At 46.3% G+C, this 27,287-nt stretch overlaps 2 protein-coding genes across 16 annotated transcripts in view; one reads left to right on the top strand and one right to left on the bottom strand.

Annotated features, from left to right (window-relative positions):
* The window catches only part of DHX30 (DExH-box helicase 30), a 42,188-nt gene extending 36,394 nt beyond the window's left edge, over positions 1-5,794 (bottom strand). The window contains exons 1-2 of one of the 6 annotated variants that reach the window (XM_038391531.2): positions 5,528-5,794; positions 853-907 (exon numbers count right to left, since the gene is read on the bottom strand). In XM_038391531.2, the coding sequence (XP_038247459.1) occupies positions 853-880 (28 nt within the window). In that variant the 5' untranslated portion in view covers positions 881-907; positions 5,528-5,794. Of the gene's footprint in view, positions 1-852; positions 908-5,353; positions 5,457-5,498 lie in introns of those variants that run through there. The other 5 variants (XM_038391530.2, XM_038391532.2, XM_038391533.2 and 2 more) reach the window with 5 other exon arrangements.
* Positions 5,693-27,287, top strand: part of LOC119851537 (KAT8 regulatory NSL complex subunit 1-like) — a 153,253-nt gene continuing 131,658 nt past the window's right edge. For 4 of the 10 annotated variants that reach the window (XM_038391547.2, XM_038391546.2, XM_043509824.1 and 1 more), the window contains exons 1-2: positions 5,693-5,832; positions 8,854-8,991. Coding sequence is in view for 4 of the 10 variants with exons in the window: in XM_043509823.1 (XP_043365758.1) it covers positions 16,382-16,788 (407 nt within the window). In the remaining 6 variants the exon portion in view is untranslated. Of the gene's footprint in view, positions 5,833-6,795; positions 6,997-8,853; positions 8,992-16,204; positions 16,789-27,287 lie in introns of those variants that run through there. The other 6 variants (XM_038391538.2, XM_038391539.2, XM_043509825.1 and 3 more) reach the window with 5 other exon arrangements.

The following is a 27,287-nucleotide window of genomic DNA, read 5'->3' as shown; positions in this document are numbered from 1 at the left end:
GCGCTAAGTAACGCACTACAGGGAACAACCCTGCATTGTCAGGGAGATGGACTGGATGACACAGTAGTTCTTTTCCATCTCCAGCTTCTGCATGGAATGACTCTCTTACTATACTACTTACTGTAAGTACAGATACTTGTGACATTAACATTTGTTCAGACAGCTTCCCTAGCTGAAAAGTGATTTACACTGCTGCATAAGTACTAGATATCAAACAATTATGGTTTGGAAACATTTACACTTTTACGAGTGGGGACAAATTCTACCCTTGGATGTGAGGCTCTCCTTGCAGTTAAAAAGGAAGGAATTTTCCTCCAGGGCAGATTGTAAGAGGCCCTGGAGGTTTTTTGCCTTCCTCTGTAGCATGGGGCACGGGTCACTTGCTGGAGGATTCTCTGCACCTTGAAGTCTTTAAATCATGATTTGAGGACTTCAATGGCTCAGACATAGGTAGGAGTTTTATCGCAGAACTGGGTGGGTGAGATTCTGTGGTCTGAATTGTGCAGGAGGTCAGACTAGATGATCATAATGGTCCCTTCTGACCTTAATATCTATGAATCTATAAAAAGAGTGACACATAACTGTCAATCTGGCCACTAATTTTCTCACACATCCTTCCTTTTCAGCACATTTTAAACATGCATTGGTGGCACAAACACTTAAATGAATGAGATATCAAGTCACATTGCCAGGCAGTATAGCACACCTGTCATATCATCCAGTATAGAAAAGGATGGTCAAATTATTTATGAACTGGATGTCTTTGTCCAGAAATCTAGTGCTATAGCTGATCAGTCAAGAAATATTAATGGTGAGAGATGAGAGAGTTCCCCAAACCAACCAAGTCCTTACCTTTTCTACATGAATTCAGCGAGAACATCTCTGTCAAAGTGAAAAGATCTGATTCCTAGGAAAGCAAGAGGGTGAAGAGGCAGGAAGTTAGAATTTATATTCCTCTCTGAAATGTCTAAGCCTCCACTAGCTTTTCTGATATTAACAATCTTTTAGGTGAGGAATACAGCTGAATTCTGATCAGATTCCAGTTTGAATGACTGCATTCTGCTTGGCTATAGTATCTATTATTTGAGGTCTTAAATTGCTGAATAAAGTTGTTGCACTCTGTTAAATAGCTGCTATGTTATATCTAGAGGTGGGGGAAGTGATCCCTCTAACTATCAGTTCAAGTTTGTAAAGACTTTGAAAATTTGCAGGATGAAAGGTGCTATTGATTTCTAGGCATTCAAATTCTAGCCATAGCAAGTCCCATTGAGATGAAATACAATAAATTGATAGGCTGCTCTTGGGATTTCTCCCACGCCCTCAACACACATTTTTTTTTCTTAAGACTGACATACATTGGTTAATGTATTTTCCCAGTTATAAGGCACACTGAAGAGTCCTATATTTGTTTGATGTTTCAGTTGTTTTTTACCCAACTCAAGTTAAGAAGTTAAGCTAGCTATTTACTTTAAAATGCACTGTTCTCAATGTGGGACTAATGACATCTGATAGGGGAAAGAGAAATGCAAGGGCAACAAAACATAATTTTGGAAATAGTCTATTACCAATGCCCACTAGTTCAGTTTTAGAGCATTCTTGGAATTAGAGTAACAAAGATTTCATAACAGATTTGAAGCAGATTTGCGGGGTGTTCCCATTCAGATGATACTATTATTACTAGGCTTTCAAAGGGCTCCCACTGAAATCAATAGCAAAAATCCTATTGATTCCAGTGGTGCAAGAACAGCCTAAGTGCAAGAACACTTTTCTATTCTGAAAAGTGACTGTGTGAAAATGGCACCTTTCTTATACTCAACAGATCTTCTCCCTCTGTGCATGCAGAGCCAGACCTACTAATTTTGGTGATAAGAAGTTGACACTTTGCTATAGTAATTAACTATTTTTTGTGATGAAGAAGCCAAATAACTTTGTATTTTTAATTGCCTATTTCAAAAATAGTGAAATAGACAAACATGATCCCTCAATAGGAATGCCTGCATGGATCCATACTGTAGGTGACTGATGAGTGTACAGTGGGCATGAACGTGGTATTTTCAATAGCGGTACTTGTTGAGGTTGGACTCCCTCCTAGCCCAATGATACATAATGGCAGATTGCTTGGATGGAGCCACACTGTCATCCTCAAAGAACAACAGTAACAATTGCTATAGGAAAATATTTACATATTTCTTTCAGCATTGCCTGCATGAAAACCCACTGTAGGTGATTAACAAGCAGTCCCCAGACCCAAAGAGATAAGGCTGGAGAATCTTGCTCAACTAAGGATTCCAGGATGCTCCAAATTGGATGATCCAACCTACAAGCGACGTCCTGGTAGTAATTCAGCATGTATATCATAACATCATTCATGGATGGAACTCTAGGTAGCAGTTTAGTATGTCTCTCTGGGGATGAACATTCCTGAGACTTGGAGTAACAGTCATCATAGACTTGGTACAAAATGCCTTCATGTCTGCTGATATTGGTATCTCTATTAATTCATGGCAAGTGTGGATGCTGAGTCTAATCTACTTTGACAATCTATGAGTGGAAATGGACTGACCTCTCATTTTATCCCAATATGATACAAAATAGCCAGCTCTTGAAAACTTTAAAGTCATTAGGGAGTGACTGCTAATAGTGTCACAGAAGCATATGGCTTTGATGAGGACATGTTGGAACAGGCATATCTATGGCATCTTCTTCCTTCCATTACTTTAAATATGACAAAGATTGAGACATCAGTTACTTGCATGTAGACTAAATCTTCAGTGAAAGATCTTGCACGATGACGTCTCATGTAAGTAATACAAGAAATTGAACCTACGTAGTCCAATAGGGCTAATGTGCCTTTGGTGTATAGAATAGGTGAGATTCATTCTAGGAGGACCATGAATTCAGAGAGAACCAGAGAGGCCTCATCTTAACTAGGATGGGCAGAAGAATCCTGAAATCAGGAGATCCAAGAGTGGATCTATGACCTCATCAGTGATGACTGCAAGGTTGACTCTGATAGTTCCTGGCTCTGAAGACCAAGTCCACCAGGACAGTGCACAGAGGAAACATGGAAAGGAGAAAGAGGGGATGCTTCACTATTCAGCACCAAGGAAGGAGATATCAGAGCTAGCGAACACAGAGATCCAAAGAGATTCAGCAACAGATTAGCTCAATTCATGAACACCACCAATGTCAAGTAATTATTCATTATTTGTATTACAGTAGCACTTAGAGATCCCCAAATGAGATGTCTGCACCCCCCCATTATGCCAGACACTGGTCAAACACATAGTAATAGATTGTAAGCCCTTTGGGGCAGGGACTGTCTAAACAGATAAGAAAGATTAAGGGTGGGAGGTGAACAAGGACACAGACGGAGAGGCTAAGTGATTTTCTCAAGGTTACATAGCATGTCAGAGCCAGAGCTCATAGTCCAGTGTTCCCTCCATTGGGCTAAGTTTCCTCTGAACGATATAGAAAGCTTTGGGAGCAGTCACAGCCTGGATCTAGCCACCCAGCGGCTGGGTATCCAAGAGCAGCACAGAGGCAACAGCCTGGATAGATGTACTCAGCATTGAGGCACTTGGAGCCAATATTCATCAGCTAGATTCAGTACCAGAACTGGAGGGTCCAATGCCAAGATCCCTAACACAGAGGATCTCGAACCAGAAACCATCAATGATACCAGAGCACCCAAAACCAAGATGGAAGCTCCCAAGACACTCAATGCTACCACCAGACATTGCTGAAGACACTGACGCCAAGGAAGACCCGCAATTATGGTGGCCTCATGGCTTCTTTTCATCTTTGCTGCTGAAGGAGAAGAATGATAATGAGAGATGGAATGTTTCAAAAGACTCAAGAAGTCTGCTGTTAAGACTTGATGCTGAGCTAGAGGTGGGAGTTTGTATCTCTTTTTGACATGACACTGGGTTTAAGGAGAATGGACCCATGAAGCTATGAGACTTCTAACGGGTAGTTCAATGGGACATTTAATCAACAACTTAAGATGACCAAGCCAAGTCTCTGGGTGCTGAAGCATTTCCAAGCCCAGCGTTAGAACCTGACTAAGCAGAATGAGACATGCTCACAATGAAGAAGAACAGGAACCAAATATGTTAGCTGATGACAGACTTAATACAATTACAGCAGGGACACAGATTGAAGCCAGCAAACTTGACTTTAGTAATTTTTAGATAGGCCCTCAACAACATGAGAGCAGCTCAGAAATACAACGCTCAACAGAGCATTAGGATTTTTGGCCATCTCCAGTAACTATCCCTAGCTATAAATAAATTTATATTTATATATATATAGAAAAAGCTGTTTCCCCAAAACAGGCCACACAAGGAAGCAACCTACACCACAGAGCTCTTGCTCACTGCCTATAGCAGTCAGAAAAAACTAAGCCGCAGTCACATCCCTCTGTATATCGTTGAGTGTAGGGGAGGTCAGAAGGACACTGGCAGGGAGTTCATGCAGCCTCCAGCCCTCGACATTGCTATTCCAAAATTCCCAAGGCTTGCTCCTCACCTAAAACAGGGATCCATGCAGGCAATGCTCAAAGAACTGTTTTTAATTTCTACCACAGAGGCTGATGGAGCACTGGTTCTTTAGAGAAGATTTCTCTTCTCCATCACTGCCTTCTTAGGATTTCTACTGCTAAGTTTAGTGAGGCTGTGGAGGGTCACTGATGCTGGTAGGCAGCTTGGAATAGCATTGGCAGTAGGAGTTCCCAAAGGTCCCTGACCCTGCTGCATACCCAGCCCAGTCCCACTGCGGAATCCAGGTCTGTGGGCCCAGTGGGGAGCCCAGAGGCATAGCACTAGGCAGATGGGCTGCATGTGGAGTCAGGGAACTAGGCTCTACAGCAGGGCTGAGGACCAGTGGGGTTGCAGGAAAAAGGAGTCAGCTGGCAGCTTTGTTTTCCAATTTTGCTTCCAATTCCAAATACCCATCTTGGAAACTTCTCAGCTCATCCATTCCCCACAACATTATTCCCCCTGCAGCTATTAGCACTGAGAAGGAGACACCAAGCTTGAGAAACTTCCACAGCTCTATCAAACCAGGGCTCTCCTCTGGAGATTCCCAGAAGTGAACAGCTGCCTCTGGAACTCAGCTGTTAAAATCCACATCTCTGAAAACTTCCCAGTCTCACACAGGTCCCCCTTCCCCCACCCAATCCCACTCCGGCTCCCCTTGCCCCCCCATTCAGAGGCTCAGACACCCCCCAGGTCACCCCTGCTCCCCTTGCCCCCCATACGGAGGCTCAGACACCCCGACGCCTCCCACCGACTCCCCTTGGCCCCCCATCACACGCCGAGAAGCCAACACACCCCATCCCCACAACACACACCTCGCCCCCGCCTGCAGGCTCAGCGCCTCCCCGCCGCACACGGGGCCGCCCCATCCCCGCCGCACACGGAGGCGCCGAGCCTCCCCGTCAGCACAACGCCCCGGCTCCCCGCTCCCCGCCCCTCCTGCCCGCGGCGCGCACACACGCAGATGCTGCGAGCCGCCCGCGACGCACACAGCGGCTCGGAGCCTCCCGCGGATGGAGAGATGCAGGTCCCAGGTCCCCGACACCGACCTCCTCGCAACTCTCTAGCGCCGGTCCGCGACAGCCGAAACTACAACTCCCAAAAGCCTCTGCGATCCGCTTCCGGTGTGCGCAGCGGAAATGAAACCTGCCACCTTGGCCGATACTACCACGGAGTGACGGGTGGGATCTATCCCCATGGCAACAGTTCGCGCCAATGGGAGAGAAGCAGGGCAGGGCTAGAGGCCGGGTTGGAGGTGGACGGTGGCCGTACTAGGAGGGTCGTCGGCGCTCAGGTAAGCGAGGCGGACAGGTGCGAGGTTCTGACCCTGCTGTCGGGCGCTCTAAGCCCCACACCCTGCCTCAGACTGTTCCATCGCCTCACGCCCAGTCCTGCGTCCCTCCCTCCCTCCCTCCCAACCGGCCGAGCCGCAGGTCCCCCTGGTCGCCGCCGGCCTCGCCTCAGGTCCCCCGCCGCCGCCGCCGCCGCCCCCCGGCCCCGCCTCAGGTCCTCCACCGCCCCCGGCCTCGCCCCAGGTCCCCCGCCGCCGCCGCCGCCCCCCGGCCCCGCCTCAGGTCCGCCGCCGCCGCCCCCCGGCCCCGCCTCAGGTCCTCCACCGCCCCCGGCCTCGCCCCAGGTCCCCCGCCGCCGCTGGCCGCCCCGTTCTCCCCCCGGCCCCGCCTCAGGTCCCCCGCCGCCGCTGGCCGCCCCGTTCTCCCCCCGCCCTCGGCCCCGCCTCAGGGGCCCCGCCTCAGGTCCCCCGCCCCCCGCCGCCTCGCCTCAGGTCCCCCCGGCCCCGCCTCAGGTCCCCCGCCGCCGCTGGCCGCCCCGTTCTCGCCTCGCCTCAGGTCCCCCCGGCCCCGCCTCAGGTCCCCCCCCGCCGCGGGCCGCCCCGTTCTCCCCCCGCCCTCGGCCCCGCCTCAGGGGCCCCGCCTCAGGTCCCCCGCCCCCCGCCGCCTCGCCTCAGGTCCCCCCGGCCCCGCCTCAGGTCCCCCCGGCCCCGCTCTCCCGCCTCGCCTCAGGTCCCCCCGCCGCCGCCCCCCCCCCCCCGCCTCGCCTCAGGTCCCCCCGGTCCCGCCTCAGGCCGCCCCGTTCTCCCTCCGCCCCCGGCTTCGCCTCAGGTCCCCCGCCGTCGCCCCCCTGTCTCTTCCGCGGACGCTCAGCTTCCCGCCACCCCGCTGGCCTTGGCCTTGGCCTTCCTCCTCTTCACCTGCCCATCCTTAGTTCATCTCTTCCCTGTGTTAGCTGCCGGGGCCTGGGGGGAGGTGGGAGTGAAGAGGGTATGGCAGCGTCTCACACACGTAGGCCACCACTACATATCCTTGGGGCAGCTTTTGGTCTCTGCTTTTCAGCAGCCTTTTACAGGGGATTGAATTTGTCTCCTGCCTTTGGAAAGTTTGTGCACGAATCTCTCTCTCCTTTCCTGAAGGACCCCAGGGTCATTTTCATTGCACTAGAGGTAGCTGCTATTTGATTTATTTTTATTTTTTTGAGTGAGTTTAGTGCCAGTGAAATACACTGTCCTGACAGTGCTAGAGACTGGGCTCCTGGAGCCATAAGAGGCACAAAAGGAGCTTCCTCCTGTTTGCCCTCCAACAAAGAGCCTCAGCTAAGATGGATGGGAATTGCCTAAACAGGTTTCAGAGTAGCAGCCGTGTTAGTCTGTATTCGCAAAAAGAAAAGGAGGACTTGTGGCACCTTAGAGACTAACAAATTTATTAGAGCATAAGCTTTCGTGAGCTACAGCTCACTTCAGGGGGTCTGACTGGGAGTTGCTTAGATCCCAAGGAGCTCAATCAGTGAAGGCCTGACACTAAGCTGTAGGCATTGAAGATAATTCAGAATGAAATGCATAGGTGTAAGTGACTTATGGCTTTTATTTTCTTTTATTAGAGCAGAAATTAGTTCTAGAAGACAAGACTTGGATTTTGTGGGAGGAAGTGAAATACAGCAAGACTTCATGTGTGTGTGTAATTCTCAGTTTAAACACTGGAGATCAATGGTTCTATTTTTTTTCAATAATGAAATGGCTGGCCACGTTAAGCAGTATATTTGTGTTAGTTATATAGTACCCTACATGGGCATGGTGTCTTGGAAAATAAAGTCCATACAGCAGGAGGCAATTGTATCACAGGGAAGTGTTGGCAGTAGAGGCAAGGGTGAAATCGATATGTTCGTGTGACACCTATGTTCACATATGTGAAACTCTTTTAATCTGAAGTTCACATCTGTCTTGGGTTATGGTCATTATGAAAGGCATAGTTCAATTTCATATTCTGTGAAAGCACCGAATGTCCCCATACCAGTCACATAAATGTAATGTGTTTTTTTAAACTATTGTATTGTTCAATTTATGTGGAACAGTAAGTGTAACAGATGTATTAAGATTTAAGCTAAGTACTGCCTCTGGCAAGTAGGTCATTATTTAATCTTTTGTCTTGGTATGTAACAAACTGCAAAGCTGATCTCGGACATTCTCTTGTCAATGTTTAGCAATGGATGCATTCTTATGAAGCACCTATCAAATAAGTGCTCTGCACACCTCAGAAGCTAGGCCCATTACGACTACCAACCTGCTACTCCTGTGAGCAGAGGCAGTCCTTAGGCAACTAAGTTTCTGCTTGTGGACATACCCACTGCTGTCTCACTCTTGGCATCCTGATGCCTATCTCACACCTAGGTCCTGGTGGGATCCTCAAACCAGGGGAAGATAGGTGTTTCACCCCATCTATCTTGCCTGTGGGGCCTGTTCAAATGGGCATACTCAGAGGCTGCTTAACTCCACATAAAACAGCTGGCATAGGAGGAGCAGGGCTGCTCCCTTATAATTTTCAGCTGAGGCGTTAAGGTGCTCACATGGGAAGTGGCTAATCTTGGTTAAATTCCCTTCTCTGCATGATGAGAAGGGATCAGAACAGGGGTTCTCCATCTCAGATGATCTTTAACTATAGGATATTCTGATGTGGGTCTCTAATAATTTAATTAAAGTGGAATAGATTTAACAAATATTGGGTGAGAGTGAGGATCACACAATAATCTGGTGGTTAGGACACTCATGGGAAACTTCTGTTCAAATTCCTTCTCATCAGGCAGAGGGGCTAATTGAACTGGGGTCTTCTACATCCTGGGTGAATAGCCTAACTACTAGACTAAAGGTTATTAGGGAGATCTCCTTCTCTCCATATGTATACTTTTAAAAAAAAAGTAATTTGTTTCTCCATTACATTTGTAAAATTCCTTTTTTGTCCACATAATTAAAACTGCATCAGAAAACAAATGCTTGTTTTCTTATTTTTTTTTAATTTTTCCCTTCCAGGTTAAATGCTAAGCTTGAAAAACGTATTCCAGTTCCAAACTTTTTGCTGTGCTTACAGTGCAGAGCTTTGCTTCTCCCAGTCAGACAGAAAATGAATGGAACAAAATGCGATGGGACAGGCAAGGGAGTCACGTGAAGGTAAGAAATGTCTGACTACTGGCATCTGGCTGACTACTGGCTAAGCAGCAATTCTGCTGAAAAGGACCTGGGGATTACAGTGGATGAGAAGCTGGATATGAGTCAGCAGTGTGCCTTTGTTGCCAAGAAGGCCAGCGGCATATTGGGCTGTATTATTAGGAACATTGCCAGCAGATCGAGGGAAGTGATTATTCCCCTCTAGTTGGCACTGGTGAGGCCACACCTTGAGTATTGTGTCCAGTTTTGGTCCCCCCCTCTACAGAAGGGATGTGGATAAATTGGAGAGAGCCCAGTGGAGGGCAGCGAAGATTATTAGGGGGCTGGGGCACATAACTTACGAGGAGAGGCTGAGGGAACTGGGGTTATTTAGTCTGCAGAAGAGAAGAGTGAGGGGGGGGATTTGATAGCAACCTTCAACTACCTGAAGGGGGGATTCAAAGAGGATGGAGCGAGGCTGTTCTCAGTGGTGGCAGATGACACAACAAAAAGCAATGGTCTCAAGTTGCTGTGAGGGAAGTCTAGGTTGGATATTAGGAAACACTATTTCACTAGAAGGGTGGTGAAGCACTGGAATGGGTTACCTAGGGAGGTGGTGGAATCTCCATCCTTAGAGGTTTTTAAGGCCCAGTGTGACAAAGCCCTGGCTGGGATGATTTAGTTGAGGATTGGTCCTGCATTGAGCAGGGGATTGGACTAGATGACCTCCTGAGGTCTCTTCCAACCCTAATATTCTATGATTCTTATCTCCCATAACTTTCATCCAACTTCCCTCACTAAATTACTAAATTCCCTCACTAAAGGCAATTCTGACTTTAGAATGCATCCAGAATGAACGGAGATGGCAGGAGTACAATGTATGAGGTGGGAAGAGAGACCTTGTGGTTTTTTGGAATTGCACTTTCATTTGTTCCTCTATCTGATTAGCAGGAAGCTTCAAATATAGCCCACTTTACACTTATTCCAGCTCTTGAATAATTATGAGAAAAATGATTGAACCAGGTTTGGTTAGGTCTGGAGACTTGGGGGGCGGCAGCCAAAAATACTGAATTGGGCAACATTTATCCCTCTGAGACCTCTATAAATGGGCTGTATATGAAGGAATAATGGTAATGAAGAGTGAGCACCTGTTCTTTGGGTTTGATTTCTGAATGCTCAGGATTTTGAGGGTAAAATAGACTGTTTGAAGTAAACTTAAGAAAAATTACTGGTTTGGAGTGGTGTAAGAAGGGGATTTTTACTGCTTATTAACAAAGAGGGTATAATAGGAAATTGTTAGAAGGTGCCATTATTTTAAACATTAGGCATGTTCAGTGACCAGTGCTGCTCTGTTTTCTTGAAATATGCTGGCTACAGAGTACAATATTTGCCCAAGCTTCCTTTAAAATATCTTGCAGGCTTTCAATATCTCGTTTCCAAATATTAATTTCTAAGGAGTAATTTACAGGTACCAAAGTATGACCTGAAGTCTAAATGCAGCTCACTGCTTCTTTTCCCTTGTAACTGCAAAATGAGCACAAAGCAGATCATCTTTTTGATTATTTTTTTTTTAACTGGTGCTAACGATCACCAACAATCAACTTCTATTCCCAAAATTTCAGTACTGGGCTAGAGTAAGAAACACTTATGTCTATGTATCTTCAACACACTTACCTAAGGAAAAAAAACAAGAACCCCCAAAGCCATAAAAATGAAACTGAATCTATCCATAATGAATCAAGTTCTAAACACAACATAAATAGTGAAAATAAATTAGACTTGTCTAAAAAAAATCTTCAATTTTAGGTCTTCAGTGGCTATAGGCAGTGAAGTGTGTTTTGGGTGTGGGTGTGCGGGGGGAAGAGTGGTAGAACACTGCTTATATCTTACTTTCCTTGCCCCTTTTGGTGGCTTCTCCTCTTTCACCTCCTATCATTAAGGCTAAGATTTTGTCATTTTTAGTAAAAATCATGTACAGGTCACGGGCAACAAACAAAAATTCACGGAGCCCATGACCTGTCTGTGACTCTTACTAAAATTAACTGTACAAGTCTCCTGGCAGAAGTGCACAGCCACAGGGTAGGAGTACGTGGCTGCGGGGCAGGGGTGCATGGCCCTGGAGGCGGCCTCCACCGCGGGCTATGTGCAGAGCATATCCCTGGCTCCAGCCCTTGCTTCAGCTGCAGACAGCTGAAGCTGAAGAAGTCGCAGAGGTCCAGTTAAGGCACATAATCCGTGACTGCTGTGACTTCCTTGACTAAATCATAGCCTTACCAATCATCATTTAGGCTTCAGATTTTTCAACCATTGAGACAAATGAGAGCAATTGACACTATTATGCCCTGACCCTGCAAACTGCTTTAGGTGCAGCATCAGAGTCTTCACATGTAGAACAATTTATATAATTAGGGTTTCAACACTATTATGTCAGGCTGTCTTTCAGCAGACTGTCGTGTGGTCCATATCTGGTCATTCAGGTGACTTTCTTTATAATTTTAGACTAGATACTTAAACTTAACAATGAAATGATTTCAATAGAAACTCTTACAGCTACTAGAGAGGCCCTGGATGGAGTGGCAACTGAGGTCAAACAGAATTAAAATAAAATTTGTTATGGTGGCACAGTTTCTCCACCATAATCCAGGTTGCTCCAGAGTTTTCATTCTAACAGGGTTAATAAAGTTCTCTATAAACCTGTATATTTTGAGTTTGAGGATTAATTTGAAAATCTTATAGTTTTTGAGGTGCTTGAATTAACAATAGATGAGTCACTAAGTAATAGTGACCATAAAGTAGTGAAATTTACCTGTCCCTGACTAGGGAGAAGAAAGATAAGTTTAAAAAGGGAGACTTCAATAAAATAAGGAATCTAGTCAAAAAGGCCATGGAGTCAAAAGTAAAGAAAACAAATGCCTTAGATTTGGCACTGATGTTTGCTATATAAGGAAACAATACTCTGAGAATACATGCATGCCTCTGAACAAAAAGGAAGCAGAAAAGCAAGAAGTAAACCAGTATGGGTAAATTACAATGTTCAAGAGGTTATTCAAACTCAGCCAAAATCTTTCAGAATTTGGAAATTAAAATTGTAGTGAAACTAATAAAAAGAAGCATAAACTAGCAGGCAATGTTGAAGACAGAAATTAGGAGGTCTAAGGTGAAATTTGAAGAGCAAATAGGTAAGGTATAAAAACAAGAAATTTTTAAAATTGATCACCAGAAAGCCTGGAAAAAAATTGAGGATGCGGGATCACCAGGAATTAAAGGGAGAAAATAATGAAGGTAAACAAATTTCACAGAAATCATTTATTTAGCTTCTCAGCATCATTCTTGATGGCATAGAAGATGAAGGAGATATCTACTCTCTTTTGGTAATATAGATGAGGTATTATCAAAGATTGCTGCCAGAAGAGTTGATGCTGGAACAAATTGTTAAATTAAAAGCTGTAAAAATCACCAGGCACAGTTCGCACAGAACACTTGTTCTGAAGGAACTTAGTGACTAACAAAAAACACTAAAAATGGCTACTGTACTGGATTACTGGCAGGTAATGTTTAACTTATCTTTAAAGCATCGAAGTTACTAAGTATAAACTTGGAACTCCACTATTTCTAGTCTCACGTTTTAGAGAGAAGAACTTCACTTTAAGCAACAAAACATGACAAGATATGTATTGTGCTAGGGTATTACTGTACATTTCCTGTTTTAAGCAGAATGCTGCAGCCTTCCAAGAAATAGCAATATATCAGTTTTATTTTCATTATAAAATGGCTTTATGCCAACACTGTTAGTGATAATAAAAAAAAGTAATGAATCACTCCATAAGTATTTTTTTTCTGATTATTGTATCAAGAAGACTAGTTGCCAATTAAAAATGATTTAATTTAAGATTTTTACATTAATTTTGTATTTAACTTTGCCTAGAAGCAAATATGCTTCTCTTAAGGTTTCTCTGGAAAACAAAGCTTTTGACCTTCTTAAATCTCTCTTCTTCTGCCCCTTTTTCTTTTTATAAACAAGCACGACAAATCTCATCCCAGAGAGGAAACTTTTTTCAGAATTATAAATGCCTGAAAATAGGAGCTAGTAATGGAAGTCTTTCCACAGCTTTGCTGGAAAATACAGTAAAAACGAATATTGAAATAGTTTTTGTCCATTTAAGTTGATAGATAATTATAAACACTAAATATTTTCCCAGAATGAAAGGCTAAGAACAACAGTTAGGAATTTAATCAGATATGACTAATGTTATAATAAGCTTTATAACCCATTATGCTAGTAGAGGAAGTTTGCCATGAGCCTCTTTTAAACCAATAAAATGTAATATAGTTTACTTTTGTACCAGTAGAACTTCAGTCAAATAAAATTGTTGTAGTCCCTTCCCAAAATAAATTTTAAAAGTTTCTGATGACCGCATGTGGAAAACTAGCTGCTTCTTTGTCACAGAGTCCACTTCAAAAAGCAGGTGTTCTTTGGCTGTCTCGTGACTTTTTTTTTTTTTTAAAGACTTTTAGATTGTCAGTTTCTAAATGATAGCTGTTCCGATTTTCTTGATAGACTAAATTTTTCTTCTTAATTTACTTTTATTGCACCTAATTAATACTCTTGAGCTGTAGCTCACAAAAGCTTATGCTCTAATAAATTTGTTAGTCTCTAAGGTGCCACAAGTACTCCTTTTCTTTTTGCGAATACAGACTAACACGGCTGCTACTCTGAAACCTGAGCTAACTTAGTTACCTAACTGTTCAGAGTAACACTGTTTATCTGTTTAACTAAGTGTGTGGTCCCATGCAAAGGATACATGTCTGTGAGACAAACTTGAATTTTACTCGCAGTTCTGTTGCTATGTTGACTTACTGAGTCACCTTGGACAAGCTGCTTCCCCATGGTAAAATGAGGATATTTGACTAGCTTGGTAATATGCCTTTGAGATCTATGAATGGAAAGCTTTTGTTATACTCAGTGTTTATGGCTTTAATTTTCATGTTTGCTGTGGGGTTTGTCAAATCTCCAAGTCCTCACTGTTCCTGATCAAATGTATACAATGAAAAGACCTTTTAAAGGCTCTGTTTCTGTGAGTAAACCAATCTCCTATAACTCTTTCACACATACACCTGCCTTCCAGGATGTTGATCTTTCTACTGTGATCCCAGTCCACTGCCTTTATATAAACTGAATATTGGCAACCCCAGTTTAAAAAAAAATTGAGATTGGCAGCAAAATTAATACATTAAAAACATTGATTTTGGTTTGCCTTGATTTTTGAACTCACACTGCCCACCCCCAGTGTATATGTGACAATTAGTGTTGCCATTGCTCCCAAACGTATTAAGGTAATTTTTGATCTCCATTGGAGGAGCTCTCACCCCCACATTTGCCTGTCTTCCTCAGTTGTCTATTAGTTATGCCCCCCTCTCCCAACCTCCACCATCAGTTCTGCCTTCCCTCCCAGCCTCGCCCTCTGCTCCTCTTGCAGTTCCTGGGGCTCTTCATCCCTGTCCCAGGGTTGTTGGGGTGTTGTTTTTTTGAGGGGGGAGATAGCAGTACAGAGGCCTGCAGCAGGATCCCTTTCTTCCCCTTCCAGGCTGGAGGTGGGAGCAGCTCCAGGGACTCCTCACCTCTCTCACTCACCATTCCCAGCTCTAGTTTTGCAGGAAGGGAGAGGGGAGGAACAGAGAAGAGCTGCCCTGTTAGCTATTGGAGGGAAGGAGGGTGCAGCCTGAGCTGTTGGATTCTAACTGTTCTCAATTTCCTTCCTGTGAGAATTGTCAGTTCCTGGAGGGTGGGGAGCTCTACTTGCTTCTTGCAGTAGCTCCCTTTGGCTTCTCTTCCTTCAGAGGTGGGGCAGTGGGGAAAGCAGCCATCTAAGGGGGTTTCCTCAAGACAGAAGTGAAATATGTGAGAGGGCTGGAGCTTTTCAGAATGATTGTGGCTCTGGCCAAATTCACCAGAGTTGCAAAGAAATTGGGAGAGTTGGCAACAATGAAACTGAAAATAGTGCATGACCCTGAGTTGCCCAGGTGGCAAGTCCCAAAGAGTATTCCTAGGTAGTTGCTGAACCTGGATGTTTGGTTTGTTGGCTGGATAAAAAGTCAGTTGATGATTGAGATTGGGCTTGTGTTTCAAGCACAGAGAGAAATGTGTGGTACTCTAACACCAATATCCTGCTCTTATGCTTGTAAATAGAGAAGGAAGAGAAACTGTCAGGGTCCCTGAAGCACAAAGCTAGCTGCTTTGCTTTTATACAATCATGAAGTGCTTAAAGTGTGTATGGAGTGGGGGACTATAAAGATGTGGGAGCAACAACAGCTTGGGTAAGACGGTGCTTAAAGTACATTCCCTTAGACAGTTCTGTTTTTAGAGTAACAGCAGTGTTAGTCTGTATCTGCAAAAAGAACAGGAGTACTTGTGGCACCTTAGAGACTAACAAATTTATTTGAGCATAAGCTTTCTTGGGACCCCTTGCCATCTCTGCCTTAAAGCACTGGAATCATGCTTATTCCTTTTTGCTGCTCTGCTTGCATTCAGGGCATGGAACAAAGGTGCATGTCCAGGGCCTGGTTGACTTCCTTGCAGAGGTGAGGAATTAGGTTGGCTGTGTAGCCCCTCCACTGGGGAAACCAGCAAGTGTTAGTGATACCACTGGAGGGCAGTCGGTGCCCCCTTTTCCCGGCCCAGCTTTACATTGCCTCGGCTGTACCTACTTGGCGGGATGGGGGAAATAATACTTGTGATTGGTACAGCGAGCTGTCCATTTCTCCTTCATTACCTGGTAGAAGGAGCTGTCTAGTCTGATTGGATAGAATTTCCCCAGTGAAGGATTTAGAGTAGCAGCCGTGTTAGTCTGGATTCGCAAAAAAAGGAGGACTTGCGGCCCTTAGAGACTAACAAATTGATTTGAGCATAAGCTTTCGTGAGCTACAGCTCCCCAGTGAAGGAGAGTATATGGGGGGGGCGGAGATAGTAGCAGAAGAACCAATCAGAACAGAGTGGAGGTGACTACCCCCCACCCCCCCCGTGCGACTGGAGTTGTTGACTGCGACAGGTCGGTGCAGGCGCAAACACAATGAAAAGAAGGCGGGGTCTCCGAGTGCGCTTGCGTAGAGTGGAGAGCGTGAGGACGGCGCCGGGACTGGAGACGGTGGGGTTAGCGTGCGCATGTGCCGGGCCGGCGGGGGAGGGGCTGGGAGCGCTATGCCTGCGTGGGGCGGAGGGCCTTGAATATGCGCATGCGCGCGGTGGTGGGCCTGACTGGGCGCGCTGACAGAGGCGGCGCCCTGGGCGCTGTATTGTCCGGGCTCGGCCGTGGGGAGGCGGCTGTGGAGGGAAAGCGGAGCCCGCCAGAACCTGCTGCTCCTATGGAGAGCCCGGGCCCCCCGTGACGCGTCGCCCTCGGTCCCGTTCGGTCCTCGCATGGCGGCGGCCATGGCCCCAGCGCTCCCCGAGCCGCCCTCCGAGGTGCCCCCGGACAAGGAGGCAGCGGTGCGGGGCCGCCAGGCAGCGCTGTGGGGACGGGCGCGCAGCCTGTGCCGGAGGCTGCGGGCGCTGCAGGCTCAGCAGGTGGAGCGGCACGTTCGGAAGCAGCTGGCCGGGCTGGTGCGATACATGGGGCGGGCGGCTCCCGCCGGCCTCCCTCGCGTCCTGGGGCCTGACCTGCGGCAGCTGGCGGCCAGCGCCACCGCCCGGCTCCGGGCCGCCCAGGGGGCTTGTGACTCGGACGCCACCGACAGTAGCAGCAGTGGCGGCTCTAGCTGCGGTTCCGGGGGGGAGACTGATAGCGAAAGCCCGGAGGAGGAGCGACCCGAACCGGCCCCTGCAACGTGAGTAACGGGGGCTGCTCTGTGGCGGGTGGGGGCAGTTACCGGACCGGGGGTGAGAGCTACAAAGTTACCCGCCCTTCTCGCGCGTGGGGCCTGAGGGAAGTGGCGGGGTCATCCCGGCGCGTGGGCTTCTCTCCCGTAGCTGTGGCGAGAGTTTTCCTGAGATGGATTTAAAGTGCTGAGAGTCACTTGGCGCTTCTCTGCCGTGCGCGCTGCAAAACCCTTCCTGGTGGGAAGGAGATGCTGTGACAACCGCAGCGACGTGAGAGCCGCCACCGCCTGAACTGCTCGCAGGAAAGCCCAACTCCGCATCTCCTCCTCCGAGACGAGAATCTGCGTCGCCAACTTCTCCACGGCTTCCCGCCCCACCCGCCATCAGTCAGACTTGTAACCTTGAGGTTACCGGCTCCTCCTTTAAACTCTGTCACCAGATGTGCGCATTCATGCAACTCGCCGCTTCCTTACTGATCCTACCCTCAGCACGCTGATTCTGGCCACGTTCTCTCACCTGGGTGAATAAATAAATGCTTTGTCATAACGAGTGTTTCCTTCAAGTACCTTATCCATAGTTTCAGATTTAAGTTTTCAAACAAACCAAACCACTTCATGCTTATTTTTGTAGAATTGCTTCAGTATTATAATTGTCTTGGCTGGGTTTTCTGAGTAACTAGCATATCTAATTTAGTTAACATCTAATTTATTTAATCTAATCTTCCATTTTCAGGTAAAATAAAACATTGGGCAAAAAGTACACGAAGTATGAGTTTTCAGTAATAGAAGAGTATATCTAGTTTTGTAATAAATGCACTGAGTTAGAGGGAGATCTTGGTTCAGTTACTGGTTCTGCCATAGATTTCCTGTGAGAGCTTTGGTGTCACTATTTGCCTCATTTTACCTAATTTTAAATGCAGATACTTTCCTGTCTCATAAGGTTGCTGTGACGTTCTTAAATACTATCCTGATAAGTGTTCTATCAAAACCTAGATAGAATCATAAGGACACTTTCTTGAGGCAAGGGAGGCAGTACAGTAACCAACATGTTAAGACCATCACATAGGGCTTTTGAATAATTTTTTTAGGCCAAAACAGTCTCTTCAGATTGTAAATTTATGTGTTGTCAGTAATCTGAGAATTAGGATTTCTGGTTTGTGGTGTTTGTTGTAATGTATAGATGACTTTACAGAGGAGAACTGATTTGTTTAAAATATCATTGAATTATTTTCCATAGTGCTAGCAGAATGCGCGTCACTTCACAGGTTTCAGAGTAGCAGCCGTGTTGGTCTGTATCCACAAAAAGAAAAGGAGTACTTGTGGCACCTGAGAGACTAACACATTTATTGGAGCATAAGCTTTTGTGAGCTACAGCTCACTTCATGATGATCACATGGTATGCGTCCAATGAAGTGAGCTGTAGCTCACTAAAGCTTATGCTCAAATTTGTTAGTCTCTAAGGTGCCACAAGTACTCCTTTTTATTTTTCGCCTCTTCACAGACATTCAGGGCAAGGAGTTCCCTGCCTAAAGGAGCATAATAGTTGGAAAAGATCAAAAACAGGCCGTGATTTGTGGGGTGAAAAGTACAAAAGGGAGAGAAACAAAGAGAACTTTCCTGTTTAAAATAAATAAATAAAATTGCCCCTTTCTGAAACTCGCCGTTCCTTTTAACCATGGAGATCTTGAAAGACCACTATCCTTGTCAAGAAACAACTTTCAGCATAGTGAAATTGGGATTTTTTGGATATATATTACACATTAAAACCACCAAGCTTTTTTCATACTGTTAATTTAGTAATTAATTGGCTTTAATAGAGGCCATATGTGTGCTTTGAAAGTATTGCATATTTATTATAAGCTATTATTTTCGCTTTCTAGGGAGGAAGTGACTAGACTTCCAGCAAAGACTGGACAGTTGCTTAGTTTGGCATGTAGAACCTAAGATGCAAACAACAGTTGTAGGATGCATTTAGAGCACTCAGCAAAGTTTCAATATTATGTAATCTATCCTGTGAAGAAGTGACTCTGAAAAAAGTGTCATGCTGGATAATCAACTGCTTTAGCCAAAAGGGCTAATGCAGTCCTTGAATTCATAAACGGGAATTTCGAGTAGGAATAGAGGGGTTATCTTTCTTCAGTGTCCACAATTCAGAAAGGATGGTGATAAATGGGAGAGAGTTCAGAGAAGAGCCATGAGAATGATTAAAGGATTAGAAAATCTGCTTTACAGTGACAGACTCAAGGAGCTCAGTTTCTTTAGCTTAACAAAAAGAAGGTGAAGGGGTGACTTGTTTACATTCTGTAAGTACCTCGATGGGGAGCAAATATTTAATAAGGGTCTCTTCAATCCACCAGAAAAAGGTATAATCCCAATTCTGTGGCTGGAACTTGAAGCCAGATCAATTCAGATTGGAAATAAGGCAGAAATTTTCGAGAGTAAGTAACCATTGTTCCAGTTTACCAAGGTATGTGGTAGATTCTGTAATTGGCGATTTTAAAATCAAGATTGGATATTTTCCTGGAAGATATTTTAGGAATATTCTAGGAATTACTTTGGGAGCATTCTGTGGCCTGTGTTATATAGGAAGTCAGAGTAGATCGGGGTAGGCAAACTATGGCCTGGGGGCCGCATCCAGCCCTCCAGACGTTTTAACAAGATTCTTGAGCTCCTGCCGGGTAGCGCGGTTGGGGGCTTGCACAGCTCCCAGAAGCAGTGGCATGTCCCTCCTCCGGCTCCTACCCAGAGGGGCAGCCACAGGGTTCCGCACACTGCCTCCGCCCCAAGCGCTGCCCCTGCAGCTCCCGTTGGCTGGGAACTGTGACCAATGGGAGCTGCAGGGGCGGCACCTGCAGAAAGGGCAGCGCGCAGAGCCGCCTGGCTGTGCCTCCCTGTAGGAGCCAGAGGGGGGACGTGCTGCTGCTTCTGGGAGCCGCTTGAGGTAGGCGTCACCCAGAGCCTGCACTCCGACCCCCTGCCAGAACCTTGATCCCCCTCCCACCCTCCAAACCCCTCAGTCCCAAGCCAGAGCACTCTCCTGCACCCTCAAGCCCTCATTCCCAGCCCCACCCCAGAGCCCACACCCAACCACCCCATCCTGCACCCTGAATTCCTTATTTCTGGCCGCACCCCCATCCGGATACCACACCCCAACCACGAATTTCGTGAGCATTCATTGCCTCCCATACAATTTCAGTACCTAGTTGTGGCCTTTGGGGCAAAAAGTTTGCCTGCCCCTGAGCTAGGTGATCACAGTGGTCCCTTCTGATTTTGGAATCTGTGAATCTATGATGATGGATTTACTGATCAGAGCACAAAACTTGGAGACAGGTAATCTTGGTTCTGTTCCTATCACTGACACAGTTGGACTATAGCAGAGTAACTTAAATCTATGTGTCAGTTTCCCCTGTCAGTTAGGGGTTACTGATACTCAAGTGTGTCTTAGAGCTGTAATTAAGTACTTTAAGTACTTTGAGATGGTTGGAAGAGAGGGCTCTTTTTAACTGCAGTTTTTTATGATGCACATAATCCTACAGATTAGGCTGCATCATCCGTCTCTCCTGAATGATCCTCTTCCTTATGTTTATTTTCCAGTTATCTAGTGAGGTGAGTATTCTATTCCCCCCTGTGGTAATTTATTAGCTAGAAGTGGATGGAAAGGAATCATTGTTGAGAGGCAGCATCCTTCTAGAAAGCAGTCTCCACCCTCACGCCACATAGAGGATGCTAAAATTCTTACTAGGGTGCTGCACCTCTGTTCTGCTCAGCAGTTTCATCTTCATTATAAGCCTCCAATTATTAGGTGTCTGATAACATCACTGTCCTGGTTCTGCCTAGCACAGGGGTGGGCAAACTACGGCCTGCGGGCTGGATCCAGCCCTCGAGCTCCCGCTGGGGAGTGGGATCTGGGGCTTGCCCTGCTCCGGTGCTCCAGCTGGGGAGCAGGATTGGGGGACTAAATACACAGCTCCCGGAAGCCGCGGTGTGGCCCCGCTCCAGTCAGGGCGCAGGGTTGGGAGAAGCACTATATGGCCTCCCAGAAGCCACGGCATGGCCCCATTCTGGCACTCCAGCCAGAGTGCAGGGTCGGGGCCACTCCACGCAACTCCTGGAAGCTGTCCTGCAGCTCCGCTCCCGTACACCCCCGCTCCGGCCTATACATTCTCCAATGGATGGGGCAGCATGTAGAGCCGCCTGGCTGTGCTTCCGCATAGGAGCCGGAGAAGGGACATGCTGCCGCTTCCAGGAGCCGCTTGAGGTAAGCACCATTAGGAGCCTGCACCCCTGAGCCTCTCCCCACCCCCTGCCCCAGCCCTGATCCCCCTCCCACCCTCCGAACCCCTCGATCCCAGCCCACAGCACCCTCCTGCTCCCTAAACCTTTCATCCCCAGCCCCACCCCAGAGCCCGCACTCCCAGCCAAGCCTGCACCGCTTCCCACACCCCTGCCCCAGCCCTGATCCCCCTCCAGCCCTCCAAACCCCTCGGTCCCAGCCCAGAGCACCCTCCTACATCCAAAACTCCTCATCCCCAGCCTACCACAGAGCCTCCCCGACCCCATCCCGGAGCCCCCTCCTGCACACTGAACTCCTCGTTTCTGGTCCCACCCCAGAGCCAGCACCCCCAACCAGAGCCCAACCCCAACTTTGTGAGCATTCATGGCCTGCCATACAATTTCTATTCCCAGATGTGGTCCTCGGTACAAAAAGTTTGCCCATCCCTGACCTAGCAGAACTCCTTGGCTGTTGTGAGGAGGGGGGAATCTTTGATATTCCATCCTTTCTAGCCTATGTCCGTGACACTTTCAGTGAACAGCTCCAGTTGTCTCAGTTGATCCTCAGAGGTTTTACAAGTATCATCAAAGTGAAAATGATCTGATGTTTGTCAGTTTCCCTGCACTCTTCAGAACTGCGTAGCAGCAGTGAAAAATAAGTTATAGAGGCAAGCATTAGAAAGCTATTCATGTGAGTTAAGAGGACCCAAATAAAGAAGGCTGGAAGAGGCAGAGCAATAGATGGAGAGCTTCATCTGCTAGGAAGTTAAGGAAAGGGCTGAATAGAGCACCCTTGACCAAGAAGTCAAGCCTTCTGGGGACCGGGAGGCTTTTCCCTCCTAGTGGGTAGGAGATCTTCAAAACTGATGACTTAATAACCAGAAATAGATATAAAAGAACTCCTGAGCAAAGGCCCAGGATCAGAACCTTGGTGGAAATTCCAGTGTTCTTCCCGCCAGCTTTTTGGTTGGCAGAGTGGTGCTGCGCTGCTTAACCTCATTGGAGAGCTGGGGCTTATGTTTTCATATCAGCCTCTGGGTAGTAGGTGTCTGCAAAGCTTTTAATCTCTGGGGATTTGCTGTATTTGAAGAGATATTCCATGTTGGTTTTGTTCCCTCTTGATGCATGCAGTGCATCTCGTTTTGAACCTAATTTTGTATTGCGTTTTTTTTGTGTGCTGAAAAACTTTAGGAGACTATGGTGTGGAGATAGTACGTGCTCTAATGTTGCCTTTGTAGTAAAATTATTTTAAAATATTTTTTTTGTTAAAAGAAACAAACACTACTTAAAACACTTAATGACAGGTTTCATAGTAGCAGCCGTGTTAGTCTGTATTCGCAAAAAGAAAAGGAGTACTTGTGGCATCTTAGAGACTAACAAATTTATTAGCGCATAAGCTTTCGTGAGCTACAGCTCACTTCATCGGATGCATTTGGTGGAAAATTCCACCAAATGCATCCGATGAAGTGAGCTGTAGCTCACGAAAGCTTATGCGCTAATAAATTTGTTAGTCTCTAAGATGCCACAAGTACTCCTTTTCTTTTTAAAACACTTAACTAATCCTTGAAGCTGTCAACAAATATTGACAAGGGTGATCCAGTGGATATAGTGTACTTGGACATTCAGAAAGCTTTTAATAAGGTCACTTATCAAAGGCTCTTTAGCAAAGTAAGGAGTCATGGGATAAAAGGGAAAGTCCTCTCATGGATTAGTAACTGGTTAAAAGACAGGAAACAAAGGGTTGGAATAAATGGTCATTTTTCACAGTGGAGAGAAGTACTGGGACCAGTGCTGTTCAACATACTTATAAATGATCTGGAAAAGGGGGTAAACAGGGCAGTGGCAAAGTTTGCAGATGATACAAAATTACTCAAGATAGTTAAATCCAAAACTAACTGAAGAGTTACAAAGGGCTCTCACAAAACTGGGTGACCAGGTAGCAAAATGGCAGATGAAATTCATTGTTGTTAAATGCAAAGTAATGCACACTGGGAAAATAATCAACCTATACATACAAAATGATCAGGACTAAATTAGCTGTTATCAGTCTAAGAAAAGATCTTGGATTCATCAAGGATAGTTCTCTGAAAACATCTGCTCAGCTTTTTTGATGGTCGCTGCACACTAACAATGTTAGGAACCATTAGGAAAGGAATAGATAGCACAGAAAATAAAATGCCACTATAGAAATCCATTGTCCTCCCATACCTTGAATACTGCATGCATGCATCTCAAAAAAGATACATTAGAACTGGAAAAAGTACAGAGAAAGGTAACAAAAATGAAATAGCTTCCATTTGAAAGAGATGAAAGTCTGGGATTGTTCAGGTTGGAAAAAAGATGAGGCTGAGCGGGGGATACAATAGAGGTTTATAAAATCATGAGTTGTATGAAGAAAGTGAATACAGGAGTGTTTACTCCGCCACGTAACACAAGAACCAGGTCACCTAATGAAATTAATAGGCAGCGGGTTTAAAACAACATAAGGAAGTTCTTCACACAAGGTAAATTGTAGAACTCATTGCCTTTGGGATATTGTGAAAGCTAAAAGTATACCTTGGTTCAACAAAGAATTAGGCCTTGTCAACACTACAGAGTTTTGTCAACAAATAAATAAAACTACCCTGATGATAGACATAAGGCTTTTTGTGCAAAATTTTTGTTGACAAAGTGCCAGAGTAAACACCACACTGGATTTTATTGCTTTAATTGGCTTCCAGGAGGTGTCCCACAGTGCCCATTGTGTCTGCTCCATCAACAGTTTGAACTCCACTGCCCTACAGCCAGGTAAACAACCATCTGCCCCTCCCCCTTAGAAGCCCTGGGAATTTTTGAAATTCCATTTTCTGTTTGCTTGGGGTGAAGAGGTCTGATCACATCTTCCCAGGTGATCATGGCAGGCTATTGCAGCAAACTCTCTCTAGCTTGTACCACTGTGGAGCTGTTGGATCTGATCAGTATATGGGGAGAGGAGGCTGTGCAATCACAGCTGTGCTTGAGCTATAGGAATTGGGATGCCTACAGGCACATTTCTCAAGACTTCTGTGAAAAGAGCTATTATCAGGACACTTTGTAGTGCAGAGTGAAGACAATGGAGCTGAGGCAACCATACCATTAGGTGAGGGAGGAGAACCGTCACTCTGGTGCTGTACCTAAGACCAGCTAGCTCTATAAGGAGGTGGAGCGCTATCCTCAGTGGCGACCCCACCAGCAAGAGCCCCATGGATGCTTCGGCGGGTCTCTAAATATTATCCTCATTGAGGTCTAACTTGCCATAAAAGCAATGCCAGTGCACCTTTAATCTGCCAGAGGCACATTCCACGATTATCCAGCACCTACTCAGCCTGTTGTTGAACTGCTCCTTACTACTATCCAGGTTTCCCGTGTAAGATTTCATGAGCCATGGCTGTAAGGGGTATGCCAGGTGTCCAGGATCACTATAGGCATATCATTATCCCCCACTGTAATCTTCTGGTCTGGAAAGAAAGTCCCCGCTTGTAGCTTTCTATACAGGCTAGTGTTCCTGAAGATGCATGCGTCATGTACCTTTCAGGACTACTCTGCATTGATGTCAGTGAAACGCCCAGGGTGATCCACAAGCGCCTACAACACCATGGAGAAGTACCCCTTCCTATTGATGTACTCAGTTGCAAGATGGTCTGGTGCCAAAATTGTAATGTGCGTGCCATCTATAGCCCCTCCACATTTAAGAAAACCCATCTTTGCAAAGCCTTCCACTATTTCATGCACATTTCCCAGAGTCGCAGTCCTTCATAGCAGGATGTGATTTATTGCCCTGTACACTTGCATTAATGCACCCCAGTGGCTGACTTCTCAACTCCAAACTGATTCGTGACCGACCAGTTGCAGTCTGGAGTCGCCAGCTTCCACACAGTGCCACATGCTTCTCTAACAATAAGACAGCTCTCGTTCTGATGTCCTTGCACCACAGTGCTGGGGCAAGCTCTGCACACAGTTCCAGGAGGGTGGCTTTCCACATCAGAAAGTTCTATAGCTGCTGCTCGTCATCCCACACCTGTCTGATGATATGATCCCATCATTTAGTGCTTGTTTCCCGAGCCCAAAAGCAACCCTCTGCAGCTGTTCTGAGAATGCCAAAAGCAATCTAAAGTTGCTCTTATCCATATTACACAGCATGTCAGGCATCTGGGAGTCGTCTTCAGTTAGGAACTTTGCAATTAACTGCACTGCCATCCACAATGTCTTCATGACAGCTATCAGAGCATAGGAGAGCAGTGCGGAATCCATTCCTTCTCACAAAAATGCTGGGGTGCACGGCAAAGAAGGGCCGTTTGAAAAAGGCCATGAAAGAAAGCTGGAAGCCCGTGGAATGCTGGGACAGAAAGCAATGCATCATGGGACACTGAGCCCGGTCCCAAGATGCGCTGCAATCCGCTCCGCTGTCCCACAAGATATAACGGCAGAAGGTGTCAAGCTGGACTGCGGGATAGGTACTCACAGTGTACTGCTCATACTGTCGATGCTAGTACCCCAAGTGTGGACTGCAATACCAATTTTTATTACAGTTTTTTTTTGAGTGTCGGCATAACTTTTGTCAACAAAACTCTGTAATGTAGACAAGACCTTAGATATGTTGAAGGAGGATGGGTCCATCAATGGCTATTAGCCATGATGTGGTTGTCTCTGTGTGTTCCTAAACTTCTGACTGCTAGAAGCTGGGACTGGATGATAGTATGGCTCACTTGATGAATTGCTCTGTTCTTTTCACTCCCTCTGAAGCATCTGGCACCAATCACTATCAGAAGACCGGATACTGGGCTAGATGGACCATTGGTCTGACCTAGTATGGCTGTTCTTACGTTTTTAATTCTGCTTTTGCCAAAAACAGTATTTTCAATATTACTTAAGGCTGTGAGATCAAGTTAGGCCATGCCAAAGTTAAGGCTGTCTAGGCAACTTTATTTTGCCCTTCTTGTGTGTACATTATGATACTCTGTAACTATGGGTATGTCTACACTGCGAAATTAGGTCGAATTTATAGAAGTCGGTTTTGTAGAAAGCATTTTTATACAGTCGAGTGTGTGTGTGTGTGTGTGTGTGTGTGTGTGTCCCCACACAAATGCTCCAAGTGCACGCAGTCAGCGGACTGTGTCCACAGTACCAAGGCAACCGTCGACTTCAAGAGCTTTGCACTGTGGGTAGCTATCCCACCGTTCCTGCAGTCTCCACCGCCCATTTGAATTCTGGATAGAAATCCCAGTGCCTGATGGGGCTAAAATATTGTGGCAGGTGGTTCTGGGTACATATCGTCAGGCCCCCATTCCCTCCCTTCCTCCATAAAAGCAAGGGCAGACAATTGTTTTGCGCCTTTTTTCTTGAGTTACCTGTGCAGATGTCATACCACAGCAAGCATGGAGCCTGCTCAGCTAACTGTCACCGTATGTCTACTGAGTGCTGGTGGACGTAGTACTGCATTGCTACACAGCAGCAGTTTATTGCCTTTTGGCAGCAGACGGTGCAGTATGACTGGTAGCCGTTGTCGACATAGTCCTGGGTGCTCTTTTAACCGGGCGCCTGGGCAAACATGGGAGTGACTCAGCCAGGTCATTTCCCTTGTTTCGTCTCATGGCGATTGAGTCCTACCGGCAGTGCACTGTCTTTTAATCTGCAGCTAGCAGAAGACGATGGCCAGTAGTCATACTGCACCGTCTTCTGCCGAGCACCCAGGAGGTGACTATGACTTGCGGTCATACTGCACAGTCTGCTGCCAGCATGATGTATAAAGATAGATGAAGTGGCTCAAAACAAGAAATAGACCAGATTTGTTTTGTATTCATGTTCTCCTTCCTCCCTCCCTCTGTGAAATCAATGGCCGGCTAAACCCAGTTTTGAGTTCTACCCTTGAGGCAGCCATTCAGTTTCTCGCAAAGCCACCCCCTTTGTTGATTTTAATTCCCTGTAAGCCAACCCTTAAGCCATGTCGTCAGTCACCCCTCCGTCCATCAGGGCAACGGCAGACAATCGTTCCGCGCCTTTTTTCTGTGCAGATGCCATACGACGGCAAGCATGGAGCCCGCTCAGATCACTTTGGCAATTAGGAGCACATTAAACACCACATGCATTATCAGCAGTATATGCAGCACCAGAACCTGGCAAAGTGAAACTGGGCGAGTAGGCGACATCAGTGCAGTGATGAGGACATGGACACGGACACAGGCTTCTCTCAAAGCACGTGCCCTGCCAATTTGGGCATC

Source organism: Dermochelys coriacea, chromosome 2 (genome assembly GCF_009764565.3).
Source record: "Dermochelys coriacea isolate rDerCor1 chromosome 2, rDerCor1.pri.v4, whole genome shotgun sequence".
NCBI classification, from domain to species: domain Eukaryota; kingdom Metazoa; phylum Chordata; order Testudines; family Dermochelyidae; genus Dermochelys; species Dermochelys coriacea.
The sequence above is the reverse complement of the archived record's forward strand: the minus strand, read 5'-3'. Positions and strand labels throughout refer to the sequence as shown.